This window comes from Somniosus microcephalus, chromosome 18 (genome assembly GCF_052327205.1).
Source record: "Somniosus microcephalus isolate GS21.2 chromosome 18, FLI_Smic_1.0, whole genome shotgun sequence".
NCBI classification, from domain to species: Eukaryota; Metazoa; Chordata; class Chondrichthyes; order Squaliformes; family Somniosidae; genus Somniosus; species Somniosus microcephalus.
This window is the reverse complement of record NC_141004.1, coordinates 72,901,738-72,928,733: the sequence shown is the minus strand read 5'-3', so window position 1 is coordinate 72,928,733 and position 26,996 is coordinate 72,901,738. Positions and strand designations below refer to the sequence as shown.

The 26,996-nt window shown below is 48.6% G+C and overlaps 1 protein-coding gene across 1 annotated transcript in view; it reads left to right on the top strand.

The window, feature by feature from the left end:
- The window catches only part of ipo9 (importin 9), a 141,662-nt gene that overhangs the window by 47,730 nt on the left and 66,936 nt on the right, over positions 1-26,996 (top strand). The window contains exons 5-7 of the mRNA XM_086011802.1: positions 1,856-2,057; positions 2,274-2,362; positions 13,464-13,550. Of these exons, the coding sequence (XP_085867928.1) occupies positions 1,856-2,057; positions 2,274-2,362; positions 13,464-13,550 (378 nt within the window). The remainder of the gene's footprint in view (positions 1-1,855; positions 2,058-2,273; positions 2,363-13,463; positions 13,551-26,996) is intronic.

The following is a 26,996-nucleotide window of genomic DNA, read 5'->3' as shown; positions in this document are numbered from 1 at the left end:
TATTTCGAAGAAGAGCAGGGGAGTTATCTCCGGTGTCCTGGCCAATATTTATCCCTCAATCAACATCACAGAAACAGATTATCTGGTCATTATCACATTGCTGTTTGTGGGAGCTTGCTGTGTGCAAATTGGCTGCCGCGTTTCCTACATTACAACAGTAACTACACTTCAAAAATACTTCATTGGCTGTAAAGTGCTTTGGGACGTCCAGTGGTCGAGAAAAGCGCTATATAAGTGCAAGTCTTTTATTTTTAAGAGTTTGCCTGATTGCCTCATGATTTGAGATGGTGGGGTGGCGTGGTGGCGTTACGGCATTACTGTATATATGCTTTTAGGTGGTTGCTGTCGTTGTAAAAGCTGTTGTAAAATTTGTCCATGGACACGCAGGTTGAGCTCAGAGGAGTTTGTGGCCCGCTCAGTACACAAACAAATAGAGGGAACCTTGATTAGGACCACTGCTCTTTTCGATATATTAATGACCTGGACTTGGGTATACAAGGCATAATTTCAAAGTTTGCAGATGATACCAAACTCAGAAATACAGTAAAAAGTGAGGAGGATAATAACAGACGTCAGGAGTACGTAGACAGATTGGTGAATTGGGCAGACACATTGATGGAAAAAGACTACTGAGCACTTGGTTTGAGTATAACACGAGGCTTTAATCAACTGTTTCACAACCAGGAGATTCTAGTTACATCACTAGTTCCTGGTTACAGAAACATCCTGAGCAAGCTGGGCCCACGCCCGAGTATTTATGCTCCTTGGTCGGCGCCACCAGCTGGCCGCCCTGTGTTACTTCATGAGTCATGATAAGATTCACGACACACATGGCAGATGAAATTTGACACAGAAGTGTGAAGTGATACATTTTTGTAGCAGAACGAGGAGAGGCGATATAAACTAAATGGTACCATTTTAAAGGGGGTGCAGGAAGAGAGGGAATATGTCCACAAATCTTTGAAGGTGGCAGGACAGGTTAAGGCGGCTATTAAAAAGGCATATTGGACCTTTTGCTTTATTAATAGAGGCATAGAGAACAAAAGCAAGGAAGTTATGCTAAACCTTTATAAAACACTAGTTAGGCCTCAGCTGGAATATTGTTCCACACTGGGAAGGATGTCAAGGCCTTGGAGACGGTGCAGAATAGTTTTACTAGAATGGTACCAGGGATGAGAGACTTCAGTTATGTGGACAGATTGGAGAAGCTGGTGTCTGCGTCCATGTGCCGATAACACCCAGCTCCTCCTCTCCACCACTTCCCTTCACCCCTCGATTGCCTTGTACTGGGAGAGTTACAGGTGCGTTCAGCTCCCGGTTGGGAAGACCAAAGCCGTTGTCTTTGGCCCTGCCGTGGTCCCTCCCTCGCTGCTAATTCAATCTCTCTCTCCCTGGCAATTGTCTCAGATTAAACCAGACCGTTTGGAAACCCAAGTTATAGGATGAGTTTGTGTTTTAAAGCATTTGAAATTTTGAACACCGATCCAGAAGTACGTGTGGACGGTGGTGTAGAGGTCTGGCACTCGACAAGCAAACCAGAGCTCTTGAGTTCAGATTCCACCCTGTCAAGTGGTGGTAGTTGCCGGGCTGTCATGGAAACCCACCTGGTTCTTCACGATCCTCCAGGGAAGGGATCCTGCCCCTCCCGACCTGGGCTGACCTACAGGAGTCTGCAGTTCCACTCTATATGCCCTCTGAAATGACCTATCAAAAAGGTGGCCCATCACTACCTTGGAGCAACTAGGGATGGGCAATAAATGTGGCCTTTCTAACATTGTCCACACCCCGGGAATTAATGATAAAAGCTAGCTGAGGATTGCAGCTATCCGGCCATTTATTTTAACTTCTGTTACAGGCAAAGGCGGCCATCAGAGAGCTTTTACCAAACGGTCTACGAGAGTCCATCAGTAAAGTGCGATCGAGTGTAGCCTATGCTATATCGGCAATAGCTCACTGGGACTGGCCCGAGGCATGGCCAGAGCTCTTCAGACTATTGATGGAGATGTTGATCAGCGGCGATGTGAATGCGGTACACGGGGCCATGCGCGTACTCACAGGTACGATTAACAGGCAGTTGTCAGAACCGTCGCACTGTTTTAAACAGACTGTCATAGTTCAAAATGCTTCAAATATGGGAGGGGTCCTGATTGTGAAGTGGGGACTGGTTTTTTTGGGGGGGGTTCGGTTCTGGGCTCTGGTTCCCAGACTCGCTTCCGCATTCTGCTCCGACTTGCGGACTTGGTTCCTAACTCCTCTATTGCTTTCCTTGGCAGAGTTCACTCGGGAGGTGACAGACATCCAGATGCCGCTGGTGGCTCCTGTGATTTTACCAGAAATGTACAAGATTTTTACAATGGCTGAGGTGAGTGATCTGAGGCGGTGGTTGTTCTTTAGGATCCCCATGGCTCCCAAATCCTTCAAACCACAGACTGCTTCACCCAAAAAACAATTCTGAGTTTCTGACTTTTATATATCGATAAAAATTGAATTCAACAACGACAACTTGCATTTATATTAGCACCTTTAACGTGGTAAAATGTCCCTGACGCTTAATTCTACTGTAGAGTATTTAGTTTGTAGTTCTGCTGTGGCAGCGAGCAAAAATAACATAAGTCTGTAGATAAAAGAAATAGGAGACGAGAGTAAAGGTCAGACCAAGGTAAGGAACAAGGGTAATATAAATGGTATGGGAACAAATACAGTTATAAAACATATGCCATAAAGTGAGTGGAACGATTAATGAAAAGGAATTAAATTACCTGTACAACAATGTACAGGAAACTTTGTGCTATCCGGCACCGACGGGACCGCGCTGCTGCCGTTCCCTCAAAACTGCCGTACACTCCAGAGCTAATGTTGAAACATACGGAGATTTTCATCTCCGTATGAATCAACAAACCCTGTTGCTTAGCAACAGCCTCTAAACAGTCGGCAAGCATCTCTGTAGCGTCTCTAGCTGAAGCTGTTGCTTAGCTACAGACGTTGCAGAGCTTGACTGTTCAAAAAAAGCAAAGAAAAGAAACGAAAAGAATAAAAAACGGCTCCTGATTTTTGCCGGTGGCTCGAGCTTGCCGGATGGTTCGCCTCCGGATAACACAAAGTTTCCTGTACACAGTATCCAAAACAGGAAGCAATAATTCGCAGTAAGGAGCCAGATGTAGTCGGGATAATTGAAACATGGCTACATAAAGAGGACTGGCAGTTAAATATTGCAGGTTATAATGTAGTTAGAAAGGATAGGGAAGGAAGGATAGGGATGGGGCAGCTGTACTAATTGAGACAACATAATGGCAATGGAAAAAAGGGACATAACTAACATTAAGATAGAAACAGAATCCATATGGATTGAGACAAAGGATAAGAAGGGATTGATTGTTAATATGATGATGGCCTATATCATAGGGTTTTAAAAGAGGTGGCTACAGAGATAGTGGATGCATTGGTTTTGATCTTCCAGAATTCCCTAGATTCTAGAACGGTCCCCACGATTTGGAAGGTAGCAAATGTAACCCCGTTATTCAAGAAAGGAGGGAGAGAGAAAACGGGGAACTATAGACTAGTTAGCCTGACATCAGTAGTAGGGAAAATGCTAGAATCTATTATTAGGGACGTGGTAACAGGGTACTTAGAAAATCATAATACGATTGGGCAGATTCAACACGGATTTATGAAAGGGAACTTGTGTTTGACGTTGTAACTCACAGGGTAGATAAGAGCGAACCAGTGGAGGTAGTGTATTTGGATTTTCAGAAAGCATTCGATAAGGTGCCACACAAGGTTATTACACAAAATTAGGGCTAATGGGCTTGGGGGTAATATATTAGCATAGATTGAGGATTGGTTAATGGACAGAAAATGTGGAGAGCAGGAATAAACAGGTCATTTTCGGGTTTGCAGGCTGTAACTAGTGGGGTACCACAAGGATCAGTGCTTTGGCCTCAGCTATTTAAATCTAGATTAATGACTTAGATGAGGGGGACCGAGTGTAATGTATGCAAATTTGCTGATGATACAAAGCTAGTTGGGAAAGTAAGTTGTGAGGAGGATGCAAAGGGATATAGACCAGTGAGTGGGCAAGAATCATGGCAGATGGAATATAATATGGAGAAATGTGAAGTTATCCACTTTGGTAGGAAAAATAGAAAAGCAGAATATTTTTTAAATGGTGAGAGATTGGAAAATTTGGTATTCAGAGGGACCTGGGTGTCTTTGTACACGAATCACTGAAAGTTAACATGCAGGTACAGCAAGCAATTAGGAAAGCAAATGGTATGTTAGGCTTTATTACAAAAGGATTGGAGTATCAGGGTAAAGAAGTCTTATGCAATTATATCGGACCTTGGTGAGACCACACATGGAGTACTGTGTACAATTTTGGTCTCTTTACCGAAGGAAGGATATACAACTTCCCTTAGAGGGAGTGCAACCAGACTGATTCCTGGGATGGGGGAATTGTTCTATGAGGAGAGATTGAGGAGGCTAGGCCTATATTCCCTAGAGCTTACAAGAATGAGAGGTGATCTCATTGAAACATATACAATTCTTAGAGCTTGACAGGGTAGATGCTGGGAGATGAGAAATTTCTTCACTCAGAGGGTGGTGAATCTTTGGAATTCTCTATCCCATAGGGTTGTTGATGCTCTGTTATTGAGTATATTTAAGACAGAGATCAATAGATTGTTGGATATTAAGGGAATCAAGAGTAAATGGGAATAGTGCGGGAAGGTGGAGTTGAGGTAGAAGATCAGCCATAATATTGAATGGCGGAGCAGGCTCGAAGGGCCGAATGGCCTGCTCCTGTTTCTTATGTTCTTATGAATAATAATCATGGTAGATTTCAAATAAACTGACAGGTAGGGAATGGAGTTTCTGGACTTTGTTCAGGACTCCTTTCTTACCCATTACGTAAGAAGCCCAACAAGAGAGGAATCACTGCTAGATTAACCAGAGCAGATAAGAGAAGTAAGCATAGGGGAACATCTAGGCAATAGCCATAATAAGGTTTAAAAAAAAAAGTGATTGAGAAACACGTAAGACAAATAACAAAGTAGTAGATTGGAGAAAAGCTAATTTTGAGGGGATGAACTAGGGAAGGTAAATGGAAATAAAAGATAGAATTGCAATGGGAAATATTTAAAATAGTAATAGAGTTCAGGAGAAATATATTCCTCTTAAAAAAAAAAAAAAAAAACAAGAACAAGCTGGCCAATAATGAAACACCATGGATGAATAAAGAGATGAATAAAGAAATTGGTAAAATTGAAACTAAAGAGGACGACATACACTCTACACAGACGATAAAGGAAAGGATGACAAGGAATACGAAGAGGTCAGAAAAGAAGTCGAGAAACAATTAGGGAAGCAAAGCGGAATTACAAAATTAAATTATCAAGGAATATAAAAATATTCTACAGACACATAAATAAAAGAAAAATCAGGATCGAGATAGGGCTACTCAGGGATACACAAGCTAAACTCTGCGAAATACCAGCAATCTTGAACAGTTGCTTTGCCTCAGTATTTACCAAGGAGACTAACAAGGTGGACATGACATTGGAAGAAGAGATCAAAAAAGATATAAAGACATTTAAGGTAGAAAGCAGGGAGATAGTTGATAAACTAATTAAACTTCGAGAAGGTTCCTGTATTTAAAAAGGGAGGTAGAACAAGTCCAGGGAACCATAGGCCAGTTAGCTTAATGTTGGTGGTAGTAAAGATAATCGAATCTTGATTCAAAGATGTCATTTTAAAAAATCTAGAAACTGAAAATATAATCAGCACAGATTTCAAAAGGGAAGGTCACGCTTGACCAACCTAACATAAGAAGTAGGAGCAGGAGTAGGCCATACGGCCCCTCGGGCCTGCTCCGCCATTCAATAGGATCATGGCTGATCTGAACCTAGACTCACGTCCACTTCCCTTCCCTCTCCCCGTAACCCCTAATTCCCTTATCTGCTAGGAAAATGTCTATCTCCATTTTAAATTTATTTAATGTTGCAGCTTCCACAGCTCTCTGGGGTAGCAAATTCCATAGATTTACTACCCTCTGAGTGAAGAAGTTTCTCCTCATCTCAGTTTTGAAAGGGCAGCCCCTTATTCTAAGATTATGTCCCTCGTTCTAATCTCACCCATCAGTGGAAACATCCTCACCGTATCCACCCGATCAAGCCCCCTCACAATCTTATATGTTTCGATAAGATCGCCTCTCACACTTCTGAATTCCAATGAGTAGAGTCCCAACCTACTCAACTTTTCCTCATACGTCAACCCCCTCATCTCTGGAATCAACCGAGTGAACCTTCTCTGAACCACCTGGAGAGCAAGTATATCTTTTCTTAAATATGGAAACCAAAACTGCACGCAGTATTCCAGGTGTGGCCTCACCAATACCCTGTATAACTGCAGCAAGACTTCCCTGTTTTTATACTCCATCCCCCTTGCAATAAAAGCCAAGATTCCATTGGCCTTCCTGATCACCTGCTGCACCTGCATACTAACTTTTTGTGTTTCATGCACCAGGACCCCCAGATCCCTTTGTACTGTAGCACTTTGCAGTTTCTCTCCATTTAGATAATAACTTGCTCTTTGATTTTTTTGCCAAAGTGCATAACCTCACACTTTCCAACATTATATTGCATCTGCCAAATCTCTGCCCACTCACTTAGCCTGTCTATGTCCTTTTGCAGGTTTTTTATGTCCTCCTCACTCACTGCTTTCCCTCCCATCTTTGTATCGTCGGCAAACTTGGATATGTTGCACTCGGTCCCTTCCTCCAAATCGTTAATATAGATTGTAAAGAATTGGGGTCCCAGCACTGACCCCTGCGGAACACCACTAGTTACTGATTGCCAGCCTGAGAACGAACCATTTACCCCAACTCTTTGTTTTCTGTTAGATAGCTTCTATATATAGAATATACTTCCACCCATGCCAGTATATTACCCCCAATCCCGTGATTTTTTATCTTGATCAGTAATCTTTTGTGTGGAACCTTGTCAAATGCCTTTTGGAAGTCCAAATACACGACATCCACTGGTTCCCCTTTATCCACCCTGTATGTTACATCCTCAAAGAATTCGAGCAAATTTGTCAAACATGACTTCCCCTTCATAAAACCATGCTGACTCTGTCCTATTAAATTATGTTTATCCAAATGCTCTGTTACTGTTTCCTTAATAATGGACTCCAACATTTTGCCAACCACAGATGTTAGGCTAACTGGTCTATAGTTTCCAGCTTTTTGCCTACTTCCCTTCTTAAATAAGGGTGTTACATTAGCAGTTTTCCAATCTGCCGGGACCTTTCCTGAGTCCAGGGAGTTCTGGAAAATGATCACCAGTGCATCCACAATCCCTACCGCCACTTCTCTCAAGACCCTAGGATGTAGGCCATCAGGTCCGGGGGATTTATCCGCCTTAAGTCCCATTATTTTACTGAGTACCATCTCCTTAGTGATTTTAATCGTGTTTAGCTCCTCCCCCCCCCATTGCCCCCTGTTTGTCCAGTGTTGGGATATTTTTAGTGTCCTCTACTGTAAAGACTGATACAAAATATTTGTTCAGCGTCTTTGCCATCTCCATGTTCCCCACCACTAGTTCCCCAGTCCCATCCTCTAAGGGACCAACGTTCACTTTAGCCACCCTTTTTCTTTTTATATAGCTGTAGAAACGCTTGCTATCTGTTTTTATATTTTTTGCTAGTTTACTTTCATAATCTATCTTCCCTTTCTTAATTAATCTTTTAGTTATTCTTTGCTGGCTTTTAAATGCTTCCCAATCTTCTATCCTCCCACTAGATTTGGCTAATTTATATGCCCTTGTTTTCAGTCGAATACTATCCTTTATTACTTTACTAAGCCACGGATGGCTGTCTTTTCTTTTACTCCCCTTTTTCCTCAGTGGAATATGTTTATCTTGAAAGATGTGAAATATCTCCTTGAATGTAGACCACTGCTCTTGTACCGTCTTACACTTTAATCTGTTTTCCCAGTCCACTTTAGTCAATTCTACTCTCATACCTTCATAGTCTCCTTTATTTAAGCTTAGTACGCTGGTTTGAGATCCAACTCTCTCACCCTCAAACTGAATTTGGAATTCAACCATATTATGGTCACTCATTCCAAGGGGATCCTTTACTAGGACATTTTTTTTAAATCCTGTCTCATTACACAGGACCAGATCTAAGATTGCCTGCCCCCTGGTTGGTTCAGTTACATAGTGCTCAAGGAACCCGTCCCTAATACACTCTATGAACTCTTCCTCAATGCTGCCATGCCCAATTTGATTAGTCCAGTCAATATGAAAGTTAAAATCCCCCATGATAGCTGTTCCCTTATTACAAGCCCCAACTATTTCCTGATTTATACTCCGACCAACAGAGTTGCAACTGTTAGGAGGCCTATAGACTACGCCCACTAGTGACTTTTTCCCCTTATTATTCCTTATCTCCACCCAAACTGTTTCACTATCCTGATCTTTTGACCCAATATCATTTCTGACTATTGCAGTGATTCCATCCTTGATTAACATAGCAACACCACCTCCCTTTCCTTCCTGTCTGTCGTTCCTAATTGTCAAATACCCTTGTATGTTTAGTTCCCATTCATGATTATCTTGCAGCCATGTTTCCGTAATGGCCACCAGATCATACCCATGTGTAGTTATTTGCACCGTCAACTCGTCAATTTTGTTACGAATGCTGCGTGCATTCAGATAAAGAACTTTCAAATATTTTTTCTGACAATTTATTCCTAGTTTTACCCCTTTTACTACTTTACCTTTATCATTATACATTCTGTCCCTTCCTGACACGCTCTGGTTTTTAATTCCCCCACTGCTACCTTGCTCTATTGCCTTCTCCGCTGTCATTTTTATTTTTCGCTCTCTTAAAACCTCCCCCCCCCACTAATTAGTTTAAAGCCCTCTCTACAGCCCTAGTTAATTCAATTCGCCAGGACTCTAGTCCCAGCATTGGCCAAGTGAAGTCCGTCCCAACGGAACAGCTCTCGCCTGTCCCAGTACTGATGCCAGTGTCCCAGGAAGCAAAACCCATTTCTCACACACCAGTCTTTGAGCCACGCCTTTAACTCTCTAATTTTATTTACCCTAGCCAAATTTGCACGTAGCTCAGGTAGTAATCCAGAGATTATTACCCTTGTGGTTCTGCTTTTTAATTTGGCCCCTAGCTGCTCAAACTCCTTCAGCAGAACCTCCTTCCGTGTCCTATCTATGTCGTTGGTACCAACATGGACCACGACAACTGGAATCTCCCCCTCCCACTCCAAGTTTCTCTCCAGCCCAGAGATGTCCTTAACCCTGGCACCGGGCAGGCAACACAGCCTTCGGGACTCTCGCTCTCGGCTGCAAAGAACTCTATCTATCCCCCTAACGATACTGTCCCCTACCACTACAACATTTCTTTTAACTCCCCCCACTTGAATGGCTCCCCGCTCCAAGGTGCTGTGGCCAGGTTGCTCATCCTCCCCGCAGTCCTTGTTCCCATCCTCACAGGGAGTAAGAGCCTCAAACCTGTTGGACAAGAGCAAGGGCTGCGGCTCCTCCAACACTACCTCCTGGATCCCCGTACCTGCCTCACTTCTAGTCACACCATCCTGACCCTGGCCACGGACTACATCTGAATTAATTAATCTAATTGGTGTGACTACCTCCTGATACACAGAGTCCAGGTAACTCTCCCCCTCCCTGATGTGTCTCAGTGTTTGAAGCTCGGATTCCAGCTCTTCAACACGGAGCCGGAATTCCTCGAGCAGCCAACACTTACTGCAAATGTGATCACTGTGAGCATCAATGGTGTCTACCAGCTCCCACATATTGCAGCAGCAACACATCACCTGATCTCCCATTCTATGTAATTAATTAAATTTATTAATATTTTTAAATACCCTCTGCCCCGATTCTAGATTATGAATATCGCACCTTAGAAACTATAAACCACAGAGTTTAAGCTTAAAAAGAGAGAAATACTTACCAACCAATCACTTACCCGCTTTCTGGTGACGTCACACTTGGATTACTTTTTACCCCTCTCCTTCCCTCTGACTTCGGAGACTGGCGATTGGTAGGCCTTACCTGGGTCTCTGAAGCCTTTTTAAGCTTCCTGCTCGCGCTCCCCGCCGACACCCGCGGTCTGAGGCCTTACCTGGGTCTCTGAAGCCTTTTTAAGCTTCCTGCTCGCGCCTCCCGCCGACACCCGCGGTCTGAGGCCTTACCTGGGTCTCTGAAGCCTTTTTAAGCTTCCTGCTCGCGCCTCCCGCCGACACCCGCGGTCTGAGGCCTTACCTGGGTCTCTGAAGCCTTTTTAAGCTTCCCGCTCGCGCCTCCCGCCGACACCCGCGGTCTGAGGCCTTACCTGGGTCTCTGAAGCCTTTTTAAGCTTCCTGCTCGCGCCTCCCGCCGACACCCGCGGTCTGAGGCCTTACCTGGGTCTCTGAAGCCTCTTTAAGCTTCCCGCTCGCGCCTCCCGCCGACACCCGCGGTCTGAGGCCTTACCTGGGTCTCTGAAGCCTTTTTAAGCTTCCTGCTCGCGCCTCCCGCCGACACCCGCGGTCTGAGGCCTTACCTGGGTCTCTGAAGCCTCTTTAAGCTTCCCGCTCGCGCCTCCCGCCGACACCCGCGGTCTGAGGCCTTACCTGGGTCTCTGAAGCCTCTTTAAGCTTCCCGCTCGCGCCTCCCGCCGACACCCGCGGTCTGAGGCCTTACCTGGGTCTCTGAAGCCTTTTTAAGCTTCCCGCTCCCGCCGATACCCGCGGTCTGAGGCCTTACCTGGGTCTCTGAATCCTTTTTAAGCTTCCTGCTCGCGCTCCCCGCCGATACCTGCGGTCTGAAGCCTTTTTAAGCTTCCCGCTCGCGCCTCCCACCGACACCCGCGGTCTGAGGCCTTACCTGGGTCTCTGAAGCCTCTTTAAGCTTCCCGCTCGCGCCTCCCGCCGACACCCGCGGTCTGAGGCCTTACCTGGGTCTCTGAAGCCTCTTTAAGCTTCCTGCTCGCGCCTCCCGCCGACACCCGCGGTCTGAGGCCTTACCTGGGTCTCTGAAGCCTTTTTAAGCTTCCTGCTCGCGCCTCCCGCCGACACCCGCGGTCTGAGGCCTTACCTGGGTCTCTGAAGCCTCTTTAAGCTTCCCGCTCGCGCCTCCCGCCGACACCCGCGGTCTGAGGCCTTACCTGGGTCTCTGAAGCCTCTTTAAGCTTCCCGCTCGCGCCTCCCGCCGACACCCGCGGTCTGAGGCCTTACCTGGGTCTCTGAAGCCTTTTTAAGCTTCCTGCTCGCGCCTCCCGCCGACACCCGCGGTCTGAGGCCTTACCTGGGTCTCTGAAGCCTTTTTAAGCTTCCCGCTCGCGCCTCCCGCCGACACCCGCGGTCTGAGGCCTTACCTGGGTCTCTGAAGCCTTTTTAAGCTTCCTGCTCGCGCCTCCCGCCGACACCCGCGGTCTGAGGCCTTACCTGGGTCTCTGAAGCCTCTTTAAGCTTCCTGCTCGCGCCTCCCGCCGACACCCGCGGTCTGAGGCCTTACCTGGGTCTCTGAAGCCTTTTTAAGCTTCCCGCTCGCGCCTCCCGCCGACACCCGCGGTCTGAGGCCTTACCTGGGTCTCTGAAGCCTTTTTAAGCTTCCTGCTCGCGCCTCCCGCCGACACCCGCGGTCTGAGGCCTTACCTGGGTCTCTGAAGCCTTTTTAAGCTTCCTGCTCGCGCTCCCCGCCGACACCCGAATTCTTTGAAGTAACAAAGAGTAGACAATGGTAATGTAGTAGACATAATATATTTGGATTTTCAAAACGCCTTTGATAAGGTGCCACATAGTAAATTCATGACTAAGGTCAGAGCATGTGGACTCATGAGGCAGGTAGAATGGATAGCAAGCTGGCCAGAAAACAGAGTGGGGGTTAAGGGCAGTTCCTCAGACTGGCAAAAAGTAGGAAGTGCTGGGACCACTTTTGTTTACCGTTTCCCTGGACTCGGGAATTGGAAGTACAATTTTTAAATTTGCGACAACACCAAAGCGGAGCACTGCGACAAAATACAAGAAGACATTAATAAACTTGCAGAATGGGTGTTTAATTGGCAAATTAATTTCAGTATCGGTAAGTGTAAGGTGGTGCTTTTTGGTAGGGAGAATAAGGAGGCCACATACTCCTTAGATAATAAGTGTCTAAATGGGGTAGAGGAGCAATGTGATCTGGGGTACAGCTACACCAATCACACAAAGTAGTGACGCAGGTTAACAAGGCTGTAAAAAAAGCAAACAGAGCACTGTGGTTCATTTCTAGTGGGGTAGAATTGAAAAGCAGGGAAGTTATGTTAAACTTGTATAGAACCTTGGTTAGAACACTTGGAGTACTCGGCACAGTTCTGGTCTCCTTATTATAAAAAGGATATAGAGGCACTGGAGAAGGTGAAAAAATATTGACAAGAATGATACCAACACTGAGGTAATAACTAGCAGGAAAGACTGAACTGGAGAGTAAAGAGAAGACTGAGAAAGAGAGACTAATAGAGGTCTTTAAGAAGGGGTTCGATAGGGTAGGATAGACAAGATGTTTCCACTGGTGGGGGAAACCAAACTAGAGGCCATAAATATAAGATAGTCACTAATAAATCCAGTAGAGAATTCAGGAGAAACTTCTTTACCCAGAGAGTGGTGAGAATGTGGAACCTGCTACCACATGGAGTAGATGAAGCGAACAGCACAGATGCATTTAAGGGGAAGCTAGATAAGAACATGTGGGAGACAGGAATCGAAGGATATGTTGACAGAATTAGATAAAGTAGGGGGGGAGGAGGCTTGTGTGGAGCACAAACCAGTTAGATTGAATGGCCCGTTTCTGCTGTAGACTCGATGAACTGGTCTATTAGGCTCTGTGGTGCTGACTCAGTGAGTCTGAACGCATGTGCATTCTCGCATACACAGGCACCCTCGCTCGCACGCACGCTCCCATACACTGTACGTACGCTCACACCCTCTCGCACACTTGCACCCTCGCTCACACGCACTTGTAGACATACACTCTCACACTCAGACATGCACAAACTCCTTTTCTACCCAAACAGATCAAGCAATTCCCACGTGGGGTGACTGGTAAATAAATGTGAATGAAGATGAGGTGTTTAGAAACTGAAAAATGAATTTCAACACAGATTGGCAAATAAATTTCAACACCGATAAATGTGAGGTATTACATTTGGTAGGAAAAATAAGGAGGTCACATACTACTTGGAAAATAAGAATCTAAATGGGTTAGAAGAGGAAAGGGAACTTGGTGTACAAACACACAAATCACTAAAAGTAGCGACACAGGTTAATAAGGCCATAAAAAAAAAGCAAGCACTAGGATTTATTTCTAGAGGGATAGAATTGAAGAGTAGAGACTGGTTGGGCCGAATGGCCTGTTTATGTGCTGCATATCCTATGTAAACTGCGGGTGTTGATTGTATGTTTGTTTCTGTAGGTTTACAGCATTCGGACAAGAGCGCGTGCAGTTGAGATCTTCACCACATGTGCCAATCTTATCTGTGCCATTGAGGAGGTCGAGAAGGTAAGTGAAAGGCTTAAAGCCTGGAATCAAACTCATTCGGCTCAGCAAGCCAGCTCCTTTCAAACAAAAAGCATCACTACCTCAATTGTGGATTCACCACCTCCAAATCACCATATGAATCAAACCGATCCTTTCAATCTGTAGAATCCTCAAACGCTCCTCCTGATCAGGATTGATTCAATTCTTTTTCTTGTACTTCGTTCCACATATTTACTGGGGGAATGGAGAGGGTGAAGACCAAGAGGAAAGTGGGATGAATATCTGCGGCACTGATACTGGAGGTTGAAGTAAAACGGCAGCATCAAGTAAATGTCAGTGTGTTGTACCTGGAATGTGCTTTCCTGTGTTTTGGGGAGGAGCCTCATTATCCACGTGTATTACTGTGGGTAGGAGCCACTCATTGCCCACGTGTATTACTGTGGGTAGGAGCCACTCATTGCCCACGTGTATTACTGTGGGTAGGAGCCACTCATTGCCCACGTGTATTACTGTGGGTCGGAGCCTCTCATTATCCACGTGTATTACTGTGGGTAGGAGCCTCGCATTGCCCACGTGTATTACTGTGGGTAGGAGCCTCATTATCCACGTGTATTACTGTGGGTAGGAGCCTCTCATTGCCCACGTGTATTACTGTGGGTCGGAGCCTCTCATTATCCACGTGTATTACTGTGGGTAGGAGCCACTCATTGCCCACGTGTATTACTGTGGGTCGGAGCCTCTCATTATCCACGTGTATTACTGTGGGTAGGAGCCTCTCATTGCCCACGTGTATTACTGTGGGTAGGAGCCTCTCATTGCCCACGTGTATTACTGTGGGTAGGAGCCACTCATTGCCCACGTGTATTACTGTGGGTAGGAGCCTCTCATTGCCCACGTGTATTACTGTGGGTAGGAGCCACTCATTACCCACGTGTATTACTGTGGGTAGGAGCCTCTCATTGCCCACGTGTATTACTGTGGGTAGGAGCCTCTCATTGCCCACGTGTATTACTGTGGGTAGGAGCCACTCATTGCCCACGTGTATTACTGTGGGTAGGAGCCTCTCATTGCCCACGTGTATTACTGTGGGATATCGGGAAAAATAGGGACATTGGCAAAGGAGGAACTGACGCAAATCAATATCTCTAAGGATATGGTGTTAAGGAAGCTAAAGGGATTGAAGGTGGACAAATCCCCAGGGCCTGATAACATGCATCCTAGGGTACTGAAGGAGGTGGCCCTAGAGATAGCGGATGCACTAAGGATGATTTTTCAGAATTCATTAGACTCGGGAACAGTGCCGATGGATTGGAGGGTAGCTAACGTTACCCCACTATTCAAAAAGGGGGGTAGGGAAAAAGCAGGTAATTACAGACCTGTAAGCCTTACATCAGTTGTGGGCAAAATGCTGGAGTCCATCATTAAGGATGAAATAGCGGAGCACTTAGCAAATGGGGACAGGATAGGACAGAGTCAACATGGATTTACAAAGGGTAAATCGTGCTTGACTAATCTATTGGAATTTTTTGAGGGAGTAACTGGTAGAATAGATGGGGGAGAGCCAGTAGATGTGGTGTACCTGGACTTCCAAAAGGCCTTCGATAAGGTCCCACATAAAAGATTAGCATGGAAAATTGAGGCTCATGGGATAAAGGGGAAAGTTTTGGCGTGGATAGGGAACTGGCTGTCAGATAGAAAACAGAGAGTTGGAATAAACGGCTCATTTTCTGAATGGCAGGCAGTAACAAGTGGGGTACCACAGGGATCTGTCCTGGGCCCCCAGCTGTTCACAATTTACATTAATGACCTGGATCAGGGAGTCGGATGCAGCATTTCCAAATTTGCAGACGACACTAAACTAGGAGGGGGGGTGGGCTCAGAGGAAGAGACCAGGAAGCTCCAGAGCGATTTGGACAGACTGGGCGATTGGGCGGATAAATGGCAGATGCACTATAATGTGGACAAGTGCGAAGTTATCCACCTTGGGTGCAGGAACGGGAGGGCAAATTATTATTTAAATGGCAATAGATTGGGAGAGGGGGAAGTACAGAGAGACCTGGGTGTTCTTGTACACCAGTCACTGAAGGCGAGCATGCAGGTGCAACAGGCGGTCAAGAAGGCAAACGGTATGCTGGCCTTCATAGCAAAAGGGTTAGAATACAGGAACAGGGATACCTTGCTGCAGCTGTACAGGGCACTGGTGAGACCACACCTCGAGTACTGTGTACAGTTTTGGTCGCCTCATCTGAGGAAGGATGTTCTTGCCATGGAGGGGGTGCAGCGGCGATTCACCAGGCTGATACCAGGAATGGCGGGAATGACCTATGAGGAGAGACTATGTAGTTTAGGGATGTACACACTGGAGTTTAGAAGATTGAGAGGGGACCTCATAGAAGTGTATAAAATTCTGACAGGTCTAGACAGACTGGATGCAGAAGGAATGTTTCCCTTGGCGGGTGAGAACAGAACTAGAGGACATAATTTAAGGATAAGGGCTAAACCATTTAGGACAGAGATGAGGGGGAATTTCTTCACTCAGAGAGTGGTGAACCTGTGGAACTCATTGCCACAGAGGGCAGTGTACGCCAGCTCATTAAATATATTTAAGAGGGAATTAGATATATTTCTACGGGCAAAAGGGGTTAAGGGTTACGGAGAGAAGGCGGGGACGGGATACTGAATTAAAGGATCAGCCATGATCTCATCGAATGGCGGAGCAGGCACGAAGGGCCGAATGGCCTACTCCTGCTCCTATCTTCTATGTATCTATGTATTACCCACGTGTATTACTGTGGGTCGGAGCCTCTCATTACCCACGTGTATTACTGTGGGTAGGAGCCACTCGTTGCCCACGTGTATTACTGTGGGTAGGAGCCACTCATTGCCCACGTGTATTACTGTGGGTAGGAGCCACTCATTACCCACGTGTATTACTGTGGGTAGGAGCCACTCATTACCCACGTGTATTACTGTGGGTAGGAGCCACTCATTACCCACGTGTATTACTGTGGGTAGGAGCCACTCATTACCCACGTGTATTACTGTGGGTAGGAGCCACTCATTACCCACGTGTATTACTGTGGGTAGGAGCCACTCATTGCCCACGTATATTACTGTGGGTAGGAGCCACTCATTGCCCACGTGTATTACTGTGGGTAGGAGCCTCGCATTGCCCACGTGTATTACTGTGGGTAGGAGCCACTCGTTGCCCACGTGTATTACTGTGGGTAGGAGCCACTCATTGCCCACGTGTATTACTGTGGGTAGGAGCCTCTCATTGCCCACGTGTATTACTGTGGGTAGGAGCCACTCGTTGCCCACGTGTATTACTGTGGGTAGGAGCCACTCGTTGCCCACGTGTATTACTGTGGGTAGGAGCCACTCGTTGCCCACGTGTATTACTGTGGGTAGGAGCCACTCATTGCCCACGTGTATTACTGTGGGTAGGAGCCACTCGTTGCCCACGTGTATTACTGTGGGTAGGAGCCTCTCATTGCCCACGTGTATTACTGTGGGTAGGAGCCACTCGTTGCCCACGTGTATTACTGTGGGTAGGAGCCACTCATTACCCACGTGTATTACTGTGGGTAGGAGCCTCTCATTGCCCACGTGTATTACTGTGGGTAGGAGCCACTCATTGCCCACGTGTATTACTGTGGGTAGGAGCCTCTCATTGCCCACGTGTATTACTGTGGGTAGGAGCCACTCATTGCCCACGTGTATTACTGTGGGTAGGAGCCACTCATTGCCCACGTGTATTACTGTGGGTAGGAGCCACTCATTGCCCACGTGTATTACTGTGGGTAGGAGCCACTTGTTGCCCACGTGTATTACTGTGGGTAGGAGCCACTCATTACCCACGTGTATTACTGTGGGTAGGAGCCACTCGTTGCCCACGTGTATTACTGTGGGTAGGAGCCACTCATTACCCACGTGTATTACTGTGGGTAGGAGCCACTCGTTGCCCACGTGTATTACTGTGGGTAGGAGCCACTCGTTGCCCACGTGTATCACTGTGGGTAGGAGCCACTCATTGCCCACGTGTATTACTGTGGGTAGGAGCCTCGCATTGCCCACGTGTATTACTGTGGGTAGGAGCCACTCATTGCCCACGTGTATTACTGTGGGTAGGAGCCTCTCATTACCCACGTATATTACTGTGGGTAGGAGCCACTCATTGCCCACGTGTATTACTGTGGGTAGGAGCCTCTCATTGCCCACGTGTATTACTGTGGGTAGGAGCCTCTCATTGCCCACGTGTATTACTGTGGGTAGGAGCCTCATTGCCCACGTGTATTACTGTGGGTAGGAGCCACTCATTGCCCACGTGTATTACTGTGGGTAGGAGCCACTCATTGCCCACGTGTATTACTGTGGGTAGGAGCCACTCATTGCCCACGTGTATTACTGTGGGTAGGAGCCACTCGTTGCCCACGTGTATTACTGTGGGTAGGAGCCACTCATTACCCACGTGTATTACTGTGGGTAGGAGCCACTCGTTGCCCACGTGTATTACTGTGGGTAGGAGCCACTCGTTGCCCACGTGTATTACTGTGGGTAGGAGCCACTCGTTGCCCACGTGTATTACTGTGGGTAGGAGCCACTCATTGCCCACGTGTATTACTGTGGGTAGGAGCCTCTCATTGCCCACGTGTATTACTGTGGGTAGGAGCCACTCATTGCCCACGTGTATTACTGTGGGTAGGAGCCACTCATTGCCCACGTGTATTACTGTGGGTAGGAGCCACTCATTGCCCACGTGTATTACTGTGGGTAGGAGCCACTCATTGCCCACGTGTATTACTGTGGGTAGGAGCCACTCGTTGCCCACGTGTATTACTGTGGGTAGGAGCCTCGCATTGCCCACGTGTATTACTGTGGGTAGGAGCCACTCATTGCCCACGTGTATTACTGTGGGTAGGAGCCTCTCATTGCCCACGTGTATTACTGTGGGTAGGAGCCACTCATTGCCCACGTGTATTACTGTGGGTAGGAGCCACTCATTGCCCACGTGTATTACTGTGGGTAGGAGCCACTCATTGCCCACGTGTATTACTGTGGGTAGGAGCCACTCATTGCCCACGTGTATTACTGTGGGTAGGAGCCACTCGTTGCCCACGTGTATTACTGTGGGTAGCAGCCTCGCATTGCCCACGTGTATTACTGTGGGTAGAAGCCACTCATTGCCCACGTGTATTACTGTGGGTAGGAGCCACTCATTGCCCACGTGTATTACTGTGGGTAGGAGCCTCTCATTGCCCACGTGTATTACTGTGGGTAGGAGCCACTCGTTGCCCACGTGTATTACTGTGGGTAGGAGCCTCGCATTGCCCACGTGTATTACTGTGGGTAGGAGCCACTCATTACCCACGTGTATTACTGTGGGTAGGAGCCACTCGTTGCCCACGTGTATTACTGTGGGTAGGAGCCACTCATTACCCACGTGTATTACTGTGGGTAGGAGCCACTCGTTGCCCACGTGTATTACTGTGGGTAGGAGCCACTCGTTGCCCACGTGTATCACTGTGGGTAGGAGCCACTCATTGCCCACGTGTATTACTGTGGGTAGGAGCCTCGCATTGCCCACGTGTATTACTGTGGGTAGGAGCCACTCATTGCCCACGTGTATTACTGTGGGTAGGAGCCTCTCATTACCCACGTATATTACTGTGGGTAGGAGCCACTCATTGCCCACGTGTATTACTGTGGGTAGGAGCCTCTCATTGCCCACGTGTATTACTGTGGGTAGGAGCCTCTCATTGCCCACGTGTATTACTGTGGGTAGGAGCCACTCATTGCCCACGTGTATTACTGTGGGTAGGAGCCTCTCATTGCCCACGTGTATTACTGTGGGTAGGAGCCTCTCATTGCCCACGTGTATTACTGTGGGTAGGAGCCTCTCATTGCCCACGTGTATTACTGTGGGTAGGAGCCACTCATTGCCCACGTGTATTACTGTGGGTAGGAGCCACTCATTGCCCACGTGTATTACTGTGGGTAGGAGCCTCATTGCCCACGTGTATTACTGTGGGTAGGAGCCACTCATTACCCACGTATATTACTGTGGGTAGGAGCCACTCATTGCCCACGTGTATTACTGTGGGTAGGAGCCTCATTGCCCACGTGTATTACTGTGGGTAGGAGCCACTCATTACCCACGTGTATTACTGTGGGTAGGAGCCACTCATTACCCACGTGTATTACTGTGGGTAGGAGCCACTCATTGCCCACGTGTATTACTGTGGGTAGGAGCCACTCATTGCCCACGTGTATTACTGTGGGTAGGAGCCTCTCATTGCCCACGTGTATTACTGTGGGTAGGAGCCTCTCATTGCCCACGTGTATTACTGTGGGTAGGAGCCACTCGTTGCCCACGTGTATTACTGTGGGTAGGAGCCTCTCATTGCCCACGTGTATTACTGTGGGTAGGAGCCTCTCATTGCCCACGTGTATTACTGTGGGTAGGAGCCACTCATTGCCCACGTGTATTACTGTGGGTAGGAGCCTCTCATTGCCCACGTGTATTACTGTGGGTAGGAGCCTCTCATTGCCCACGTGTATTACTGTGGGTAGGAGCCTCTCATTGCCCACGTGTATTACTGTGGGCAGGAGCCACTCATTGCCCACGTGTATTACTGTGGGTAGGAGCCACTCATTGCCCACGTGTATTACTGTGGGTAGGAGCCTCATTGCCCACGTGTATTACTGTGGGTAGGAGCCACTCATTACCCACGTGTATTACTGTGGGTAGGAGCCACTCATTGCCCACGTGTATTACTGTGGGTAGGAGCCACTCATTGCCCACGTGTATTACTGTGGGTAGGAGCCTCTCATTGCCCACGTGTATTACTGTGGGTAGGAGCCACTCGTTGCCCACGCGTATTACTGTGGGTAGGAGCCACTCATTGCCCACGTGTATTACTGTGGGTAGGAGCCACTCATTGCCCACGTGTATTACTGTGGGTAGGAGCCACTCATTACCCACGTGTATTACTGTGGGTAGGAGCCACTCATTGCCCACGTGTATTACTGTGGGTAGGAGCCACTCATTGCCCACGTGTATGACTGTGGGTAGGAGCCACTCATTGCCCACGTGTATTACTGTGGGTAGGAGCCACTCGTTGCCCACGTGTATTACTGTGGGTAGGAGCCACTCATTGCCCACGTGTATTACTGTGGGTAGGAGCCACTCATTGCCCACGTGTATTACTGTGGGTAGGAGCCACTCATTGCCCACGTGTATTACTGTGGGTAGGAGCCACTCATTGCCCACGTGTATTACTGTGGGTAGGAGCCACTCGTTGCCCACGTGTATTACTGTGGGTAGGAGCCACTCATTACCCACGTGTATTACTGTGGGTAGGAGCCACTCATTGCCCACGTGTATTACTGTGGGTAGGAGCCACTCATTGCCCACGTGTATTACTGTGGGTAGGAGCCACTCATTGCCCACGTGTATTACTGTGGGTAGGAGCCTCTCGTTACCCACGTATATTACTGTGGGTAGGAGCCACTCATTGCCGACGTGTATTACTGTGGGTAGGAGCCACTCATTGCCCACGTGTATTACTGTGGGTAGGAGCCACTCATTGCCCACGTGTATTACTGTGGGTAGGAGCCACTCATTACCCACGTGTATTACTGTGGGTAGGAGCCACTCATTGCCCACGTATATTACTGTGGGTAGGAGCCACTCGTTATCCACGTGTATTACTGTGGGTAGGAGCCACTCATTACCCACGTGTATTACTGTGGGTAGGAGCCACTCATTGCCCACGTGTATTACTGTGGGTAGGAGCCACTCGTTATCCACGTGTATTACTGTGGGTAGGAGCCTCTCATTGCCCACGTGTATTACTGTGGGTAGGAGCCACTCATTGCCCACGTGTATTACTGTGGGTAGGAGCCTCTCATTGCCCACGTGTATTACTGTGGGTAGGAGCCACTCATTGCCCACGTGTATTACTGTGGGTAGGAGCCACTCATTGCCCACGTGTATTACTGTGGGTAGGAGCCTCTCATTGCCCACGTGTATTACTGTGGGTAGGAGCCACTCGTTGCCCACGTGTATTACTGTGGGTAGGAGCCTCTCATTGCCCACGTGTATTACTGTGGGTAGGAGCCACTCGTTGCCCACGTGTATTACTGTGGGTAGGAGCCACTCGTTGCCCACGTGTATTACTGTGGGTAGGAGCCACTCATTGCCCACGTGTATTACTGTGGGTAGGAGCCACTCATTACCCACGTGTATTACTGTGGGTAGGAGCCACTCATTGCCCACGTGTATTACTGTGGGTAGGAGCCACTCGTTGCCCACGTGTATTACTGTGGGTAGGAGCCACTCATTGCCCACGTGTATTACTGTGGGTAGGAGCCTCTCATTACCCACGTGTATTACTGTGGGTAGGAGCCACTCATTGCCCACGTGTATTACTGTGGGTAGGAGCCACTCATTACCCACGTGTATTACTGTGGGTAGGAGCCTCTCATTACCCACGTGTATTACTGTGGGTAGGAGCCACTCATTACCCACGTGTCTTACTGTGGGTAGGAGCCACTCATTACCCACGTGTATTACTGTGGGTAGGAGCCACTCATTGGCCACGTGTATTACTGTGGGTAGGAGCCACTCATTGCCCACGTGTATTACTGTGGGTAGGAGCCACTCATTGCCCACGTGTATTACTGTGGGTAGGAGCCTCTCATTGCCCACGTGTATTACTGTGGGTAGGAGCCACTCATTGCCCACGTATATTACTGTGGGTAGGAGCCACTCATTGCCCACGTGTATTACTGTGGGTAGGAGCCACTCATTGCCCACGTGTATTACTGTGGGGAGGAGCCACTCGTTGCCCACGTGTATTACTGTGGGTAGGAGCCACTCATTGCCCACGTGTATTACTGTGGGTAGGAGCCACTCATTGCCCACGTGTATTACTGTGGGTAGGAGCCACTCATTGCCCACGTGTATTACTGTGGGTAGGAGCCTCTCATTGCCCACGTGTATTACTGTGGGTAGGAGCCACTCATTGCCCACGTATATTACTGTGGGTAGGAGCCACTCATTGCCCACGTGTATTACTGTGGGTAGGAGCCACTCATTGCCCACGTGTATTACTGTGGGGAGGAGCCACTCGTTGCCCACGTGTATTACTGTGGGTAGGAGCCACTCATTGCCCACGTGTATTACTGTGGGTAGGAGCCACTCATTGCCCACGTGTATTACTGTGGGTAGGAGCCACTCGTTGCCCACGTGTATTACTGTGGGTAGGAGCCACTCATTACCCACGTGTATTACTGTGGGTAGGAGCCACTCATTACCCACGTGTATTACTGTGGGTAGGAGCCACTCATTGCCCACGTGTATTACTGTGGGTAGGAGCCAATCATTGCCCACGTGTATTACTGTGGGTAGGAGCCACTCATTGCCCACGTGTATTGCTGTGGGTAGGAGCCTCTCGTTACCCACGTATATTACTGTGGGTAGGAGCCACTCATTGCCCACGTGTATTACTGTGGGTAGGAGCCACTCATTACCCACGTGTATTACTGTGGGTAGGAGCCACTCATTGCCCACGTATATTACTGTGGGTAGGAGCCACTCGTTATCCACGTGTATTACTGTGGGTAGGAGCCACTCATTACCCACGTGTATTACTGTGGGTAGGAGCCACTCATTGCCCACGTGTATTACTTTGGGTAGGAGCCACTCGTTATCCACGTGTATTACTGTGGGTAGGAGCCACTCATTACCCACGTGTATTACTGTGGGTAGGAGCCACTCATTACCCACGTGTATTACTGTGGGTAGGAGCCACTCGTTGCCCACGTGTATTACTGTGGGTAGGAGCCACTCGTTGCCCACGTGTATTACTGTGGGTAGGAGCCTCTCATTGCCCACGTGTATTACTGTGGGTAGGAGCCACTCATTGCCCACGTGTATTACTGTGGGTAGGAGCCACTCATTGCCCACGTGTATTACTGTGGGTAGGAGCCTCTCATTGCCCACGTGTATTACTGTGGGTAGGAGCCACTCGTTGCCCACGTGTATTACTGTGGGTAGGAGCCTCTCATTGCCCACGTGTATTACTGTGGGTAGGAGCCACTCGTTGCCCACGTGTATTACTGTGGGTAGGAGCCACTCATTGCCCACGTGTATTACTGTGGGTAGGAGCCACTCATTGCCCACGTGTATTACTGTGGGTAGGAGCCACTCATTACCCACGTGTATTACTGTGGGTAGGAGCCACTCATTGCCCACGTGTATTACTGTGGGTAGGAGCCACTCGTTGCCCACGTGTATTACTGTGGGTAGGAGACACTCATTGCCCACGTGTATTACTGTGGGTAGGAGCCTCTCATTATCCACGTGTATTACTGTGGGTAGGAGCCACTCATTACCCACGTGTATTACTGTGGGTAGGAGCCACTCGTTGCCCACGTGTATTACTGTGGGTAGGAGCCACTCGTTGCCCACGTGTATTACTGTGGGTAGGAGCCACTCATTGCCCACGTGTATTACTGTGGGTAGGAGGCACTCATTGCCCACGTGTATTACTGTGGGTAGGAGCCACTCGTTGCCCACGTGTATTACTGTGGGTAGGAGCCACTCATTGCCCACGTGTATTACTGTGGGTAGGAGCCACTCATTGCCCACGTGTATTACTGTGGGTAGGAGCCACTCGTTGCCCACGTGTATTACTGTGGGTAGGAGCCTCTCATTACCCACGTGTATTACTGTGGGTAGGAGCCACTCATTGCCCACGTGTATTACTGTGGGTAGGAGCCACTCATTGCCCACGTGTATTACTGTGGGTAGGAGCCTCTCGTTGCCCACGTGTATTACTGTGGGTAGGAGCCACTCATTGCCCACGTGTATTACTGTGGGTAGGAGCCACTCATTGCCCACGTGTATTACTGTGGGTAGGAGCCACTCATTACCCACGTGTATTACTGTGGGTAGGAGCCACTCGTTGCCCACGTGTATTACTGTGGGTAGGAGCCACTCATTACCCACGTGTATTACTGTGGGTAGGAGCCACTCGTTGCCCACGTGTATTACTGTGGGTAGGAGCCACTCATTGCCCACGTGTATTACTGTGGGTAGGAGCCACTCATTGCCCACGTGTATTACTGTGGGTAGGAGCCACTCATTGCCCACGTGTATTACTGTGGGTAGGAGCCACTCGTTGCCCACATGTATTACTGTGGGTAGGTGCCTCTCATTGCCCACGTGTATTACTGTGGGTAGGAGCCTCTCATTGCCCGCGTGTATTACTGTGGGTAGGAGCCACTCGTTGCCCACGTGTATTACTGTGGGTAGGAGCCACTCGTTGCCCACGTGTATTACTGTGGGTAGGAGCCACTCGTTGCCCACGTGTATTACTGTGGGTAGGAGCCACTCATTACCCACGTGTATTACTGTGGGTAGGAGCCACTCTTTGCCCGCGTGTATTACTGTGGGTAGGAGCCACTCGTTGCCCACGTGTATTACTGTGGGTAGGAGCCTCTCATTGCCCACGTGTATTACTGTGGGTAGGAGCCACTCATTGCCCACGTGTATTACTGTGGGTAGGAGCCACTCATTGCCCACGTGTATTACTGTGGGTAGGAGCCACTCGTTGCCCACGTGTATTACTGTGGGTAGGAGCCACTCGTTGCCCACGTGTATTACTGTGGGTAGGAGCCACTCGTTGCCCACGTGTATTACTGTGGGTAGGAGCCACTCGTTGCCCACGTGTATTACTGTGGGTAGGAGCCACTCATTGCCCACGTGTATTACTGTGGGTAGGAGCCACTCGTTGCCCACGTGTATTACTGTGGGTAGGAGCCACTCATTGCCCACGTGTATTACTGTGGGTAGGAGCCACTCGTTGCCCACGTGTATTACTGTGGGTAGGAGCCACTCGTTGCCCACGTGTATTACTGTGGGTAGGAGCCACTCATTGCCCGCGTGTATTACTGTGGGTAGGAGCCACTCGTTGCCCACGTGTATTGCTGTGGGTAGGAGCCTCTCATTGCCCACGTGTATTACTGTGGGTAGGAGCCTCTCATTACCCACGTGTATTACTGTGGGTAGGAGCCACTCATTGCCCACGTTTATTACTGTGGGTAGGAGCCACTCATTGCCCACGTGTATTACTGTGGGTAGGAGCCTCTCGTTGCCCACGTGTATTACTGTGGGTAGGAGCCACTCATTACCCACATGTATTACTGTGGGTAGGAGCCACTCGTTGCCCACGTGTATTACTGTGGGTAGGAGCCACTCATTACCCTCGTGTATTACTGTGGGTAGGAGCCACTCATTGCCCGCGTGTATTACTGTGGGTAGGAGCCTCTCATTGCCCACGTGTATTACTGTGGGTAGGAGCCACTCATTGCCCACGTGTATTACTGTGGGTAGGAGCCTCTCATTGCCCACGTGTATTACTGTGGGTAGGAGCCACTCATTGCCCACGTGTATTACTGTGGGTAGGAGCCACTCATTGCCCACGTGTATTACTGTGGGTAGGAGCCACTCGTTGCCCACGTGTATTACTGTGGGTAGGAGCCACTCGTTGCCCACGTGTATTACTGTGGGTAGGAGCCACTCATTGCCCACGTGTATTACTGTGGGTAGGACCCACTCATTGCCCACGTGTATTACTGTGGTTAGGAGCCACTCATTGCCCACGTGTATTACTGTGGGTAGGAGCCACTCGTTGCCCACGTGTATTACTGTGGGTAGGAGCCACTCATTGCCCGCGTGTATTACTGTGGGTAGGAGCCACTCGTTGCCCACGTGTATTACTGTGGGTAGGAGCCACTCATTGCCCACGTGTATTACTGTGGGTAGGAGCCTCTCATTGCCCACGTGTATTACTGTGGGTAGGAGCCTCTCATTGCCCACGTGTATTACTGTGGGTAGGAGCCACTCATTGCCCACGTGTATTACTGTGGGTAGGAGCCTCTCATTGCCCACGTGTATTACTGTGGGTAGGAGCCTCTCATTACCCACGTGTATTACTGTGGGTAGGAGCCACTCATTGCCCACGTGTATTACTGTGGGTAGGAGCCACTCATTACCCACGTGTATTACTGTGGGTAGGAGCCTCTCATTACCCACGTGTATTACTGTTGGTAGGAGCCACTCATTACCCACGTGTATTACTGTGGGTAGGAGCCACTCATTACCCACGTGTATTACTGTGGGTAGGAGCCACTCATTGGCCACGAGTATTACTGTGGGTAGGAGCCACTCATTGCCCACGTGTATTACTGTGGGTAGGAGCCTCTCATTGCCCAGGTGTATTACTGTGGGTAGGAGCCACTCATTGCCCACGTATATTACTGTGGGTAGGAGCCACTCATTACCCACGTGTATTACTGTGGGTAGGAGCCACTCATTGCCCACGTGTATTACTGTGGGTAGGAGCCACTCGTTGCCCACGTGTATTACTGTGGGTAGGAGCCACTCATTACCCACGT